At 34.7% G+C, this 17,461-nt stretch overlaps 1 protein-coding gene across 7 annotated transcripts in view; it reads right to left on the bottom strand.

The window, feature by feature from the left end:
• EPHA5 (EPH receptor A5) overlaps positions 1–17,461 on the bottom strand; it is a 345,616-nt gene that overhangs the window by 296,561 nt on the left and 31,594 nt on the right. For all 7 annotated transcript variants that reach the window (XM_041726499.1, XM_041726497.1, XM_041726495.1 and 4 more), the window contains exon 2: positions 15,787–15,851. In XM_041726499.1, the coding sequence (XP_041582433.1) occupies positions 15,787–15,851 (65 nt within the window). The remainder of the gene's footprint in view (positions 1–15,786; positions 15,852–17,461) is intronic.

Here is a 17,461-nt window from a genome sequence, read left to right on the forward strand (position 1 = left end):
AAATGAAGAGGGAATTTCTTTCACTGACCGTGGATCTGAAATCTCCAACAGTAGCTTGCATGTCAAGCTCACTGTGCCTCTTTAGTATGAATGTAGAATAAGCCTAAAGTGGCCCATCCAACTGTGTGTAGGCTGTAATTTTCAGTGGCAGACTAGCTAGTTGTTATTATGGTGCCTTAGACAAAATTTCCAGGCATGTGTAGAAAAATGGTTCATAACACTGTTCCATATGGCATTATGATAAAGGAGAAAAACATATTCCCTTACTCCTATTTCTCCGTATCACTGCATTCAGGTAAGTTTTAAAAAAAGTTCTTTACTTGAATAAAATGTTTCCTGAACTGTGTTCCACTAAACATCCTTCACAAAGATGTTCTTGAGATAGCGCATAAAATGTTTCCTGATCAAATGTGGGATCACCTCCATGGCCATTAATACGTTAAAGGCTTAGTATAATGCAGCCTATAGGGAAAACTGTTTAATTCCATTTAATTTAATATTTCCCAAACTTATTTGAGTATAGAACTTCTTTGGCTTAACACATTTATTTCCTTTTTCAATCTTTAGTAACATATTACTTTGAGATGTACTGGGCATCAGTTCAGAAGTTCTAGTCCCCCTTAATTTATTTGCCTAAAAGTCTGTCTTGTTGATTAAATGCATATTCACTTTATGGAATGTGTAGTTTGATCAAAAGAAAGAAAGAGAGACAGTGAGAGAAAGAGAGAGAGAGAGAGAGAGAGAGAGATCAATCTCCCATGATTCTCATTGCTCTTTGTGTCTGACCACATTAAAACTTATTACTTCGGGCAGCCTGGGTGGCTCAGCAGTTTAGCACCACCTTCGGCCCAGGGTCTGATCCTGGGGACCCGAGATCGAGTCCCATGTCGGGCTCCCTGCATGGAGCCTGCTTCTCCCTCTGCCTATGTCTCTGTCTCTCTCTCTCTCTCTGTGTCTCTCATGAATAAATAAAGTCTTTAAAAAAAAAAAAACCTTATTACTCCTTTAGATAAATACAAATTGGCACCTGTCTTAGTTCAGGTTCTGTAACAAATTACTATAGACTAGATGGCTTTAACAACAAATACTTATTTCTCAGAGTTCTAGAGGCTAGAAAGTGCAAGATCAAGGCCCCAGCAGATCATGTATGGGAGAGCCTGCGTCCTGGCTTACAAAAGGACAGACACCTTCCTGCTATATTCTCATATGGCAGACAGAGAGGGGGATATAGATAGGAAGTGAGACAGACATACTTCTCTCTCTTGCCTGTCTTATAGGGGCACTATTACCATCCTGAGGGCTTCACTCTCTGAACCTAATTACCTCCTGAAAGTATCACCTCCTAAAATCATCACATTAGGAATTTTAACATATGAATGGGAAGGAGGTAACAAAAACATTCAATACAGAGCAGTACCTAAATTTTCAAATTTCAACAAATACACAACTCAGTTCTCAGACTTGACTACCCCACCTAGAACCACAGGATTTATTGCATTAGATTTACCCAAATTCCAACTATGAACTAATTCTTGGTGCTAATATCTTTGTACATATTATTATCACTTATTCTGGCAGATTTCAAATCAAACTCAGAACCATAAAAGCATAAAACGTGGTCATTAAAAGAATCATCAAAATTACCAACAATTATTTTTTAATACATGAGTAAACTGAGATAATTAAAGTTTGGATAATCTCACAAATTGTTACCATTATTGTTTGTTATACTGTTCTTGCCACTGTTCTTGTGGTGGTGGTTTTCACAGTTTCAGGAAATATAAATTCATTTTTAAAGAACACTCTTTTGTTTTTTTGTTTTTATATTTTTGTATCTGCAACTTGCTCATAAGTGAGAAACTAGGCTTTAGTTGCAGCACAGGGACTTTCAAAACCAGGTCAGCAATCACGAGCGGTGATTTTCTTAAGCTCTAAGGAAACAATGAGCTAATAGGATGCTATTAGTTTATGCCTACTGATAATAATTTTATGTAGACAAAAATATGCAGCCAAAGTAGCATGGAAGCACAGAGATATTTGTGTTACAGAAAAGAATGATGCATACAGCATAGAGAATATAGTCAATAATACTGCAATACACATATTGTGGTGAGCATTTCAAAATGTATATACTGTTGAATCACTACATTGCACACAAGAAACTAATCTAATACTATATGTCAACCATACTTCAATTAAAATTAAAATATAAAGAATGATGAGAATCAAAAAATATTGAATCAGTAACTACAACGAAGCCCCAAATTTAAGAAAAGTGGGACAAGTAACACTAAAATTTTTAATAAATCAAATAGTTCAACTAAATACCCAATAGAGCTTAAATAATTCAAGTAGACCACTCCAACAAAATATTGAATGCTGAGTAAAATTCTTGTGTATTGTAGAAATCAGGCTTTATAGACATGATAGAAATTATGTACTGAAATGGCTAACTTCACTGTAAATTTTTAGAATAAAATATTTCACATTAGTGATTATTTTTATAACAGATTTTTTTTAATGAAAACACAACTTTATATTGAGAGAAATGCTTCCTTATTAGAATTCCTAAGAGGCACAAATTGAGATGGTGCCCAGATACTCTCTAAGCTACTCTCCTTATCATAGAGATAGTCACCAACAGCCACAGTGGCATTTTTACTACACAATTTTATCCTTCTCCCTCAACCTAGCTAGAGATGTTTGCAAAAGTGATGGACAGATGAACCAAGTGGAACCCATCAAACTCCTTCGATGTGGAATTTGGAACACTTCCAGTCTGAGTTTTGTCTTTTTAATACAGGAGATCAAATTTAGAATTCTGGGAAAACCACGTGTAAAGTGAACTAAAAAAAAAACCTGGTTTACAGATAGAATGAATAAATAACTGGTCAGAACCAGGAATCAGAGACAGAGAGAAAGAAGGGGCAACCACTGCCCTGTTCATGGGATCTAGCCCCGTCACTTGGTTTCCTTATTTCAAGAATTCAATTGACCTTGGGTTTTCTGAATTAACCATAAATTCTGTTCTTTCTCTTAAACTAGCTAAAGTTTGTTGATATTATATGAAACCAACTAAAATTTGATCAATGGAATAATAAATAGCTGAATCAGCTTTAATTATCTGGGAAATTTACTAAGTGAAAATACTTCTTTGGAAATTATTATTATAAGCATAATATTTTATTTAATAATTTTCAAATGAAATATTTTCCCCATATCCTATTTAAGAGAAAAAGCAAAACGAGAACATAAGTTGTTCTGAAGATAGAGAATATTTATTCGGTATATCATTGTACTCCTGCTCTAGAGTAAAGATACATATATCTTTCCTCAGAGTTTTAAATTTTCAGAGTGTTAAATTTTCATAGATTTGTTTTAGGCTGCTGTATTAATCTGTCCACATTGCTATTACAAAATAGACACTGGCTGGGTGGGTTTTAAACAACAGACTTTCATTTCTTACAGTTCTGGAGGCTGGAAGTCTGGAATGTGTTGCCAGAATGATCACATCAGGAACCTCTTTCAGGTCTCAGAGTTCCCACTGTGTCCTCACATAACAGAAGGGGGCTAGCTAGCTCTGTGGCATTTCTTTTATTAGAGCACGGATCTCATTCATGTGAGCTCCACTTTTATGGTCTAAGCACATCCTAAAGGCCCTACCTCCTCATACCATCACATGGAGCACTGGGATGTCAACAGATGAATTTTCATGAGGACACAAATATTCAAAACATATTACACATCAATGTACAAAATGATCATTCTGTTTTTGATAATTGTTTTCTCCCTTCACTGTGAATTTTCGCTTCTTGCTACAATTAGTGCACATTCCTATTTTGTTTTGTGAAAGTCAAGTGTTCATCAGTGAAAACAAATGTTTTAGAAAACTTTATGTGTGTACTACCATATAAATGGCCAGGTGACTTTTGGTAAAACCACTTAAGTCTTCATTAATAAAGAATCTTGATGCTTTATTTTAACAAGTGAATATATTTTTCCATCTTTTTTTTTTTCCATCTTTAAGTCTTCAGAAAAATTTAGTTCAAATATACATAGTAAGATAATGGTCAAGACATAATAACATTATAAACATATCAGTTAATAAGTACTTCCTGGGGAAAATAAAAATAAGAACAAAAAAGAACAGAAACCAAGATAAAGAGTAATAGCAACCCTACACACTGTTTAATAAAGGCCAGGCAGTGTGCTAAACTTTGCAGTTACCTCATTCTAATCCTTATAAGAACATCGGTAAGTAGGAAATTTTATACATAATCTACAGATGAGGGAAATAGAGATACAGAGATTAACCAACTTGCTACACATTAGTAAATAAGGGGTGGAGCCAGATTTGTAATCTAGCTTAACTGTTTTCAAAGTCTCCATGTCAACTACACTGCTTCTAAGGAGGCCAATATGTACATATTAGTAATTTGGATTGAGCTCAATAGAGAAAGGACCCCAGAGTGTGCATATGTTTGTACAGGCTGTGTATTTCCCAACTCTAGGTGATGTCATTCAAACTTGTCTGTTTGTATAGAAGAGGAACTGAGTCCTGTTTAACAATGTAATCTCAGTGCTTGGTGTATATTAGTCTTTTGGTAAAATAAATTGTATAATTAAATAATCTTGGCTCAGGGTTGCATGACACAAAGTGAATTAGCATGACACAAAATGAATTAGAACCCCTAAATGCACACTTTGATGTCTCTTTCCATTATTCTATTTTTACCCAAAAATATGCAGCCTTTTGGGTCCAAACAACCACTAGTTCCTTAAGATTCAGATGCCTACTTATTCATCAACCAGTAACAGATATAGTTAATCTAAAGTTACATCCAAGGCATCAGGTGACATGCTAGAGGTAAAGACAAGTCTTTTACACTGAAGAAACTTACAATGTCACACAAAAAATAGGCAAATCTAAAATGTCTAAATTTTAGTGTATTCAATACACAATAAGTGCTATATTGATTCAGCCTAGAAAGTGGTCACTGTCCTGGGTGGTAATGAAAGATTTCATGTTTTATAACCTCAGCTGGCCTTGAAGAATATGATTAGCAGTAAGATGGGTTATATGGAGGGTGGGAAGTAAAGCAATACAAGCAATTTGTGCAAAATGCTAGGGGTAGAAATTTATATGAATCTTTTGAGGAGTTAAAAAGAGAGAAATTAGTTCATCTGGGAGAAAGTGTGGTGGGGTGTAAGATCACAAGGATTGCAGGATTGCAGTGGCTAGGCTCCAGCAGACAGAGATTCGAGGCTGAGCAGTCTGGACCATCACATTCTGCATTAGTGCAAGCAATGAATAGCATAAAATAAAAAAAAATAAAAAAAAGAGAGGGAGGGTGAGAAAGAATAAGGCAATGAATAGCAAAAGCCTCAAAAACTTTAAACATGAGAGGAGTCTTGAGCATTCTCTCTCCCCCTGCTGCCTTTAATGGAAATAATCAACAGGAATGCTGGATGATTACAGTATATTTTTTCTCTGTGGGAGAGGGAGATTATGTACTCAGAACCATAAAGCATTTTGCTTGCAAAATTAATTCAAATTGACTTGCATGGGAGCACTGTCACATGAATTGAAAACAGCTGAAGAATGGTGAGGGGGGGAAGATTATGATAAACAGCAATCAAACTACTTAGAAAAATACCCAGTATTTGGACCCTGGGGACCTCTGCAAGGCCCAGTTTTATTTAACATCTTCATTAATGAATGGGAAGATGGGAGTAAAAAAAAAATCATCATACTCACATATGGAAACTGGTACAAATAGCAATGAGAGCAGAACATTTTTTTCAGAAGGAAAAGGATTTTAGGTCCAGGTTTCACATGTATCACATCATTTGGCAAAGAAAATACAGACAGAAACCTAGAAATCCTCATGTACATAATGAGGAAAAGGGAACTATGAGGACCCAAAATGAAACAGGTGGAAACAATATTGGGAAATGACTGATGCAAGTGTGTGCACAGGTGTCTCACATCACAGGCAAGGTGACAGTAACTTGTATGTGACTCTTTAGAAATGATCTGAAACTGTTCACATTTACACTCCCTGCTTCTTATACAATAGAAAAAGCCAACAAAAAAGGAATGAATGGGAAGAATTAAGTGTTTCAGTACAAAACTAGGCAAGGTGTTGAGTATGGATAACATAGCTATGCACACTTCAATCTGGAGGAAAAAGGAGATGGGGTTGAGATGGAGGAAGAAGAAGGATTTCACAGCACGATTTGCTAACAGGGAGGAAAATAATTAATCTTGGATCCATACTTTTCTGCAGAAGTAGGACTTACACTATGGTGTGAAGGATGAAGCCTTTAGCTAGGTGATTACAGGTAGGTTGAGGAAGGATTAACAAAAGTAGTTTATGGATAAGGTCATTCTCCAGTTTATATTTGTGAGTATCCTTTATAATGTGGGAAAGTGTTTTGAGAGCCTCTAAAGAAGAAAATATTTGCAATTATTTTATAGCGACTTTGAACAAGTAAAGTGATACCTAATAAATAAATATTACAAGCATGTCTCAATACCATTTTGCAGGAATATACTGTGACTATTGCTAATTCATTCAATATAACTGCGTATGTCAAAGACTAAATTTGTCTTATATGCCAAGGCAGAGCTGGACATTTTAAAGAACTTTCTTCATAATTGCTAAGGTTCCATGTGGGGAATCTAAATGCAAAATTGTGCTTCTTCTAAACTTCAGTGTATGCTTAATGACGATCTTGAATTCCTTAAATTATTTATCTTAATTACCTTACGGGCTGGGTGTTCTTTTTGTTTTTTCTAAAAAATAATGAATACAAAGCTACTTTGGAACAGGATTGTTCTTCATTATACTGGCATTTGCATTATATAGTATAATATCCATTCCCTTTAGAATTATTTTCTATCACTGTCCAAATAAAGTACTTTTCTATATCCACTAATGTGTTCTTTTTTACCCACTTCAGCATTACGTTAATCTTTATTAGCCTCTCCATGCTCAGTGTGGGCCTCAATGCTCGTCATTATCTGTCCTCTCCTTCAGTGGAAAGCAAAGCCAAAATAAGATTCTGGCAAAACTTACCCTGATATAAGAGATTATCAGTGTTCAAATACTTCTCTCATCCTTTGCCTTTAATTTTGGGGAAAGTGAATCATACACAACCCTCCCCCACCCCACCCCCCACACGTTTGGTAAATCTGTGTATCAGAACAGAAAATCCAGCTTAAGTTCTTCTGGATTCAAGTGAATACACATAAAACACTAACAATGTATTCACAGGCCACTTTGAATAATCGAAACCTGAGATATTTTCAACTTCAAAAGTAAATACACAGGTTCCCTAGCTCAAAAAATTCAGAAAACAGAACAAAGTGGCACTAAAACAGGGAAAACCATAAACTCCTGTTTTGAAGCATCTTGTATGGAATATTATTGCTCATTCTTTCTCCCCCAGGCAGAGAGCCCATTACCCTGCCTCTATTTTATTACAAATATGATTTAAGTCAATATTCTGAAATCTTTTTCAAATGAATAAATTATTGCAAATGATTCTAAGAGCTGCTATGATCAGCAAAAGAAAATATTTCACAATAAAGTCTATTTTATTTGACTGAAAGGGAAGACAGTAAAAATAAAAGAAGACCTTGCAGGACAATTCAGAAGTGATGCCCAGGGGAATATGGTGGCTTGCCCATTGTGTGCTACAGGAAGTACAGAGAACTCAGTGGGGAAACGGCAGGCTCCACTAAAGCAAAGGAGGCAGGTGTATCTTGTAAACTTTTGTAAGAAAAACATGTAAAAAAAAAAAAGAGCAATAGTGGAATTTCTAAGATGTAAGAGCATAATCTGCTCTAAACAAACATCATGACCATTAATTTTATTCTCCTGAGAATAAGTCCTGAAAATACTTGCTAAAATTTTTCAGAAAACAATGTTGTTTACATCCATGCTTAGAGTATGTAGATTAATCAATGTTAAATGCTCCAGAAGATGACTAAAGTAAATTTAATGTAATTAAAAGGAAAGAAAACATCTTCAGGGTGTGCACAGATAGGCTGATAAAGCTATGAATACAAGATTGACGATTTAAGGGAAGAAAAAAAGCGGGGCGGGACGAAAGTCTTAAGTGAGAAAATAGCTATTTTATTTATATTATTGTATTTTTTGCATTTATTTATTTATATTAGAGAGAGAGAGACAGCAAGAGAGTAGGGGAGGGGCAGAGGAAGAGAGAGAAAGAGAATCTCAAGCCAACTCCTCGCTGAGCCTGACACATGACTAGATCCCAGGATTCTGAGATCATGTGACCATGAATTCCTGACCTGAGCTGAAACCAAGAGTCAGATGCTTAACCAACTGAGCCACCCAGGCGCCCCTAGAAAATAATTATTTGAGAAAGAGTTCATTGGTTCCACTGTTATTCAACCAAATGATTCAATCAGAAAATTGGGATAAGCGGATTGCTATGAAGTTTGTTCATCTATTCTGAATACTTTCACGATTTTAATTGAAATGGGATTTATATACAACATGACTTCTACCTTTAGAGAAAAAAATACAATCTTAAAGGTTTTGCTTATCTTTCTCTAGCCTAGATGTGGAATTTGCTACTATACATGCCATTTTCTGGGAAAGTGAAGATTTGCGAAAAGGGAGTTCTTATAATTATAGGACAATGTGAATTCCAAAAGTCCCAAATTGGGTATCAAAAAATAGATATTCTATGATAAAAAATACATCACTCTCAATCCACCAAAAAGATACAGGGGAACCTTAAACGCATCTTGCTGAGTGACAGAGGCAAAGCTGAATAGGCTATATGCTGTGTAATTCCACTATTCGGCATTCTGGAAAAGCTAAAATTATGGAGACAGTAGAAAGATCAGTGTTTGGCAGGGGTTAGAAAAGAAAGAGGGAGAAAGGGAGCTGGGAATGAATAGGTGGAGCACAGGAGATAGAGCAGTGAAACTATTCTGTATGCTAGTGTAATTGTATATGTATATCATTCTGTATTTGTCAAAACCAGAGTGAACCCTAACAGAGACCATGGCCCTTAACTAATAATAATGTGTCAATGTTGGTTCATCAATTGTAAAACATATAACACACTAAAGCAATACAATAATAACAGTGGAAAAAGTGAGGAGGATATTGAAATGGTATATAGGAACTCTCCATATATTTTTTAAAGATTTTATTTATTTATTTATTTATTTATTTGTTTGTTTGTTTGTTTGTTTGTTTATAAAGAAAGAGAGGGAGTACAAAGGGAGAAGTAGACTCCCCAGTGAGCAGGGAGCCTGATGTGGGGTTTGATCTCAGGACCTAGATAGAGATCATGACCTGAGCTGAAGGCAGACACCTAGCCAACTGAGCCACCAAGGTACCCCAGAACTCTCCATACTTTCTGCTCATTTTTCTGTAAAACTAAAACTTCTCTCTTAAAATAAAGTCCATTCATTTAAAAAAATTAAAATAGTTGTAAAATTTATAAGTATTTTAAAATAAAATCTTATGGAAACACTAAAAAAATTCTACAAGGATGACAATAGAATCCAATCCATCATGAAATTAAAAAAAAACCTCAAGGCCTCTTTATGATCCCTCGGTCTTATTCTTAAAAATCATTGTTGCAGTTAAATTATGTCCTCCTAATAGGTTGAGACTGAAAAGGTTTAGAACCTCAATATAGAAAATTAATGATAGGTGCTCTGGAGGAAAAAAAATCTTACTCAAATAAGCAGTAGAGTTTAGAATTGAGAGTGTGACTATGTATATTTTACAACAATCTGTGTTTTGCTTAATTTTGTTTCTGTTTCTAATTAAAAGCATTCTGGAAAAAAGCTTTTGTTTTTTTTTTTTTTTTTTTTTTTTGAGTTTACAACCCTTTCCCTTAATTTTATCCAAAGTAACATTAGAGTATTGAGTCTCATGATATAGACTGTTGGGAGATGAAAATCCTTGAAGTCTACTGACTTCATTCAATAGTCAAATACCAAAGATAGGTGAATGGCTACTGCTTTTAACTACCAAAAAAAATAAAAAATAAAAAAAAATAACTACCAAAGTGTTGCTTTCTAGATATATTTGTTTTTTTTTTCTTTTTTTTTAAGAATTTATTTATTTATTCATGAGAGACACAGAGTGAGAGAGGCAGAGACACAGGCAGAGGGAGAAGCAGGCTCCATGCAGGGTGCAGGGAGCCTGATGTGGGACTTGATCCAGGGACTCCAGGATCACACCCTGGGCTGAAGGCAGGCGCTAAACCCCTGAGCCACCAACAGATCCCCTCTAGATATATTTGGAAGCAGTAATAGAGAAGCAGCTTTTGAATTAACCAAGGTCTTCTCTATTTCTTTGATCGTTTAGGGATCAAGTGGCGCATTGAAACAGATTATCTTATATTATCCTACAAACAACACTGGGAGACTAATGATAGAGTAGCCACACAGCCCCACCTAGCCCCTAGGAAAGCTAAGATCCATGGAGGTCCTCAAAACAATAGTGGATTACAGGTATAGCCAGGAGTCAAGTTAATTCATCCTTTAAATGATCTACCTGTGTTTATATATATATATAGGTATATATACATTTTATATACACACAATATAACAAATGCAGCATACTTTTGCACCTATGTGCTATACATTTTTTCAAATACTTATGATTTGGCAATGAATAGAACATAACCGTATCTGGCTCATTTAAAACTTTTTAAAGGTGAATTTCCTTTTCAGCATCAATCCTCTTTTTATAAACTAGAAATCTGGGCACCATCCAAAACCTAGTCATGTCTCTGGAGACCTAACTGTTTGGAGGACTTTGCCTCTGGTTTAAAATAATCAGTCTCCTGGAAGACCTGGGCTTGAAATAGAATCAGTCTCTTACCAGCTGCCTAACCTTGGGCAATTCACTTACCCTTACTGAACCTCCTTTCCCTCATCCACAAGAAGCATACAAAGTATCTTTTTTTGCATTGTCATTGCTAGTACTGAATGAATTTATGTACTTGCAAAAGTATTTTTTCATAGGAAGACAATTAGAAACGGTGATATGACACCACAGTGCACCAAATATAATATACGTTCTCTTCCCAGTGTGACACAGAGTCACCTTGAGCAAATACTGTCACCTCTCTGCCACTTTTGTACATTTATAGAAAGTAAAGAAAGTACTAGAAAGCATTTCACCCACCACATTGTTCTAACACACTTTGATTACTCATTCTAAAGATAATAATGCTTCCTTGAGCTCCAGGATGTCAAGGACTTCTGTTTTCTTCAGTGCTATATCCTCAGTGCTTAATAAAGTCACTGACACATACTTAGTGCTCAATACATATCTGTTGAATGAATGAATGTGGAAAATCTGCATAAAAAGCAAACCTCGATATAGCATAGAACTTCTAGATATGTTGAGATTTTTTAAAAAAGGGGAAGGAGAATATAAATTACTGTCATGAAGTGTGTGTGCATGAAGTGTATGTGCATACACATACGGTGTCTCTCATATACTGTGGTTAAAGAGCGCATGCTGAAGTCCAAATTCAAACAATCAGGTGTGTCCTGATTTAGATGAAGTACTCAAAATCTAGGGAAAAAACAACTCAGTATGTAATAATTAGAGATTTCTTTTAAAGACCCTCCTGAAACAAAAGAAAACCCTGATGATTGTACAGTATTTTTAAAAAGATTTTAATTATTTATTTATTTGTTTGTTTATTTATTTATTTATTTATAGAATGCACATACGTGCAGACACACACATGTGGGGGAAGAGGCAAGGGAGGGACAAGCTGACTCCGTTCTCTGAGAACAGAGTCCGACTTGGGCTCAATCTCACAACCTTGAGGTCATGACCTAAGCTGAAATCAAGAGTTGGTCCATTAACCCACTGAGCCACCCAGGCACCCCCATGATTTAACCTTATTTAAAAATGACTCTAGGGCAGCCTGGGTAGCTCAGTGGTTTAGTGCCGCCTTCAGCCCAAGGTGTGATCCTGGAGACCAGAGATTGAGTCCCACATCAGGCTCCCTGCATGGAGCCTGCTTCTCACTCTGCTTGTGTCTCTGCCTTTCTCGCTCTCTCTGTGTGTCTCTCATGAATAAATAAATAAAATCTTTTAAAAAATAGACTCTAAAATACTGCTAACATTACAGACTGGCAACTTAAATAAGAATATTAAACGGAAATTGAGTCAAAGAGGATAATTTGTACCCTCACAAAACAACAAACTTTACTTAGCTTTCAGTTGTTGAGGTCGTATTAGGCTGCTGGTTCCAGCATTCTGAAACTTCCAATTACACAAAGAAGCTGGAAATTCAGATTTCAGGTGAAATTTCTCAATCTTGAAGTGCTAACAATGAATTCAAATGGATATATTTATATGGAAAAATAGACAATCTCTTGGTATAAGGAGAATAGAAATGTAGTAGAAGGTCAAAGAAAGAATAGCTATTGAGGGCCAAAACTGTGCCAAGTTCTATTTTTTAAATCTTTATGCAAAACTATATCTCAGTAAGTTGGGCTCCATTTTATAAATTTAAAAACAATAAAGTAAATTATCCTTACAATACATGTTTACTGAAGTTCTCTTTTATGTCAGGACCTGTGCCAACTTGTAGAAACACTGCAGAGTAGTAAATATGAGGTAGCTATAAAAAACTCAGGAGCTAACAAGCATAGAAAAAGTATCATAGGAGCAATGATTGCTTCTAAGAAGGGTATGGAACATGTGCATGACTTTAAGGATTAGATAACAGTGTTTCTCTTAAATACTTGCCCAATTCTTAGGTGCAGATTTGGGGTAAATAAATAAAATATTTATTCCTAAGGCCTAAAGTTTGAAAAAAAATATTCCTATTTACTTAGTATATAATAAAGGCTTTCAGACTGGGGGAGCTCTGAGTCAGATCAATCAAGATAGCCTTACAAAAACAGTCTTCCAGGAAGCTATCAGATCAAATAATGACAATTCCCTATGATCAGGTCTTTGAAGACTCTCCTGTCCCCACTCCGTGGCTCCAGTGCCTGCTAGCCTGCTGCTTTTTACCTTGACAGCAGGTTTTTGGCTTTTCAAGGCTACTTCACAGCTAAAGAGGCAGGAAAGAACACAAGGCACCTTAAAATGCTAAAGCTATTAAAATAAAATAAAAGAACGGGGAAAAAAAAGGAAATATCCAGTTCCAATAAATAGTAAAAATTTTTACCTAATATATTCCTTTTTTTTTTAATACTAAAGCTAGTGCTGCTGTTCTAACAAGATTCCACCATTTTTCTTGAATAAATGTTCCCTGTATTGCTCCAAGACTGGTTAATTTCTGGAGTTCTAGAAAATTGATTCTGATGATATTTGCCTGTTCTCTCATGGCTTTTATGGAGAACCTCAACTCCACAGTTTTTGATGGCATGGCTTTTGATCTATATTTCACTTAGAAATAGATTGCCTATCTAATTACAAAGGGCACAGCTTACTAAAAATAGAATTATATATTAATTCTAATTAGAATTACACTTCGAATACTCATTTTCTTTAAAATGTAATTTCTAAATTTCCCTTATTTTGTATTTGAGTGACACAACATAAAGTAAAAACACCTACGTTCTGTACACTTGGACAAGTGTGGACAAGTATATACTTGGACAGTTGCACATTTTTTTCTTTAATACTAACATCAGGCATAGCAAAGACAAAAGAAACATAAAACATTGCAAGAATGTTGAAAATGAAATTCATTGTTTAAAAAACTGAACAAGGGACACTAGGTGGATTAGTTGGTCAAGCACCAGTCTTTTGATTTCGGCTCGGGTCATGGTCTCAGGATCATGGGATCGAGCTCTATGTCAGGCTCTGCACTGTGTCCAGGTGTGGAGAATGCTCAAGATTTTCTCTTTCCCTCTGCCCACCCACCTCCCCACGCTCACATATTCTCTCTCTTTTTCAAAAATAAAAAAATTAAATTTAAAAAATTAAAAAAGATAAAACTGAACAAAATCAATAGTATACTAAAAATTGTAACAAAAAGTAAAAGCACAAAGTTGTTAGAATGAAAAGAGCTCATTCCAGATATGAAAGGACTATGTTGTTATAAAGGAAGCAACTGTGTTTTATACAAAATTCCTGTACAAAACTGAGTAAACTCCCCCAAACTTCTTTAGTTGCAAAAGCAACTACAAATCACATTTGCCTTCAAAGATGCACTCAACCAAACCTTTTCTAACTTTTGAATAGAAAGAGGAGACACACAAAACTAAATTCAAAGGGGATATGATTTTTTAAAAAATTAACTTTAACCTCACCTATTAGCCATCTTCCGAGAGAGAGCAATTTAAAATATTTATGTAACAAATCATTTTTGGTATGTGAAAAAATGCAGAGTACAATATATAGCTATAGGTTCTCATAGATGGATATTAACCAGCCCTCTACCTGTACAAGGGTGATGATAGATCAAAGAAAGAAAATGATGTGAGATGAAGGGTGGAAGGAGGTAAACAGAAAAGAAGAAAGAACATAAGAAGGAAAAAAGAGGGCCAGACTAACAGAATATACACCATTATGTTGGCACTGGCTAGATCTACTTGGTAATAATCTTTCCCCCTTTGGCTTATAGTTATGTCCTAATATCTTAAAAAACGAATATACTTTATTTATGATATATATCTAAATGCAACCATAATTTTTGATAACCAAAAAGAGATACCATGTTAATGAAAGAAGAGAAATCACACTGAGATTAGGATGTTAGCATATAAATTATGAATTAGAACAACTGATACCATCTGTTTTACCTTCATAATAATTTTCTTTGTTAGGGACTGAACAACATACCTGATTTTCTCATCAAATGAAAAAAAAATAAGTTTTAACTGTTTGGGTCATGACAATATTAGATTACTTAATTAAACCGAAATTAACCGTGGAAGTCACATGAACTATTATTAGTGTGACTAATTTTCTAAATGAATTAAATATATACACTATACTATAAAGTTTTAAATGTTCAAATTGCTTAAATTATTTTTTTTCAAAATTGAGTATTGAAGAATATTATTTGTCCTTGCCACAAAGTGGTTCTATAATGAATTTGGATAGTATGAGTCTGAAAATTAAAAGATAGTTAAATATTAAAGTTATCAGATAATAAAAATCTCGAGAATCTGAATTTTTCTTAATAGTCATGCAATATTGTTAATATTTTCTGTGTGATATAATGATTCTGACAGAAGATTTTACTTACATTCATTTTCCATCTGCTAAGATAGATGTATTTTTAATTGAGCAGAAGATAATAGAATACTTTTTAATATGTATTGTTAGTATTATACATTAATATGCATATTGGTTTAAAAACATCTTTACCTAATTTTTGCCCAAAATATTTTATTTCTAACGTACACCAGTAAAATAAACTACTAGCAAAGTCAACTGCTGTTTATAAAATTCTTCCAATGAAGCACCTTTTCTGAAAGGTTTTAGTGAAGAAAAAGCCAAGAATTGAAAGAAAACCTTTGACTGATGACTGACTTGATAGTCTGAGAAACTTTTAAACTCAGTAAAATTTGAAGGAATTTCTTATATTATTTTCATTCCCCAATGTAGTGAATAAAATAGAAAATAAATTGTGTTTGAATCAACACTGGTCATTGACATATTAACTTTTATTTCCTATTCAATATACCCAGGATAACAGCAAATCAAAATATGTTCAGTGAATTTTCATGTGTGACATTTAACATGATGTCTACTCAGCTTAAGTTGTAGGGAAAATTTCATAAAGGCTTACCCCATTTTTTGGAAAAGCAATCCATCCCAAGTCCCCCATGACAGTACGTGAATCCAATAAATTCACTGAAAGAAAAAGAACACAAAACTAAGTCAAGTGTATAAAAAAGCATCACTATTTTTGTAGTGTTATTAAAGTGCATATTTCTTACATAACTGGAATTAAATTAAGTATTCATTATCATGAACATAAGAGTTATAATTTAATGAAAGCATTATTTGGATGCAGAAGAACAAGTAATTTTGAATAAACATTTGGGGAACAATTACAACAAAAATACATAAACAAGTCATTATTCTAAGTGTTCTTTTTTGTCAAACAAGAATTAAAGGAAAATAGTAAAAAGGAAAAGAAAAAAAATGAAGGTTTATAGAAAACCATAAGGACTATGCCACTCCTTTAAAGGCTCTCAATTTGGGGATTAAACTGCCATAAATTTGTGACTAAATATATTATATTTTCTCCTGGAAAGGTATTATGAAGCAATTAACAAATAATTTACATTGAATAGAAATAAACTATCCCCAAGCTTATAAGATTTTTTTGTGATATTAACCAAAATCTGTAATCCAAATTACAAGGTAAGTTAAGAAATAAATTTACACACCTCTCATCAAGCCAATAAAATTATAGCAGCTCTCAGGGTTGTTGCCAGAGTTATGTGTCCACTGCATTCCCAAAAATATCTTCTACTTACAAATAACCATAGTCCACAATGTGCCTCTTAGGGAACTATCAGCTACATTTTTGAAATGCAACCTCAACTATGGCTGGATATCCTAAAATATTTGGAACTCCCAGAATGGAAGTCTAAATATTATTACTACAAAAGGAAGCCATGAAAGCGTGTGTACACACACCTGCACACACAGTCTCACACACACACACACACACACACACACTGTTTATACTTCAACAGGTTTATCTACTGTTCGCCTCCCTACATCCCCCAAATTAAACTAGTTTATAGGATGCTGAGTAGTCAAACTGCTTCGGACCCGGATCACAGATCATTATTTTTTCCAGCCGATTCTGCCTATCCCAAGTGATCTACCTGGCCCAGCAGAGAGCTAAACCACTATAAATGAGCAGGGCGTAAGTACCCAAAAGGGAAACAACTGGGTTATCCCTAGTCAGAGGTTACTGAAGCTTCCTTATCCTACATTCAAAAACCACTACTTTGAAATGCTACCAATTCTTTAAAAAAAAAAAGTTCTATCTTTAAGTATAAAGCTAGAGTGAGTACTAAAGTCGTAATAGTTGATAGGCTGAGAAATGTGTTACGACACTCCCAAAAGAAAATATAAGATAAAATTATTGCAACCAAGGACATTAGGATCACAATTGAAATAAAAATTTTCTACCTACTATAGAAATTATATGCATTTAAGCCTCATTATCCATTGGTTTATTTCTTTTTTTCAAAAGATTTTATTTATTTATTCATGAGAGACACAGAGAGAGATAGAGGCAGAAACAGGCAGAGGGAGAAGAGGCTCCCCTCAGGGGGCCCGATGTAGGACTCAACCCCAGGACCCTGGGATCACACCCTGAGCCAAAAGCAGTCACTCAAACGCTGAGCCACCAAGGCATCCTTCCATTGGTTTATTTCAAGTAACATATGCAAACATATATATATCTCATACACTAAGTTAACAGTCTATAATACTGGTTA

This window comes from Vulpes lagopus, chromosome 12 (assembly GCF_018345385.1).
Source record: "Vulpes lagopus strain Blue_001 chromosome 12, ASM1834538v1, whole genome shotgun sequence".
In the NCBI taxonomy this organism is placed as follows: Eukaryota; Metazoa; Chordata; class Mammalia; order Carnivora; family Canidae; genus Vulpes; species Vulpes lagopus.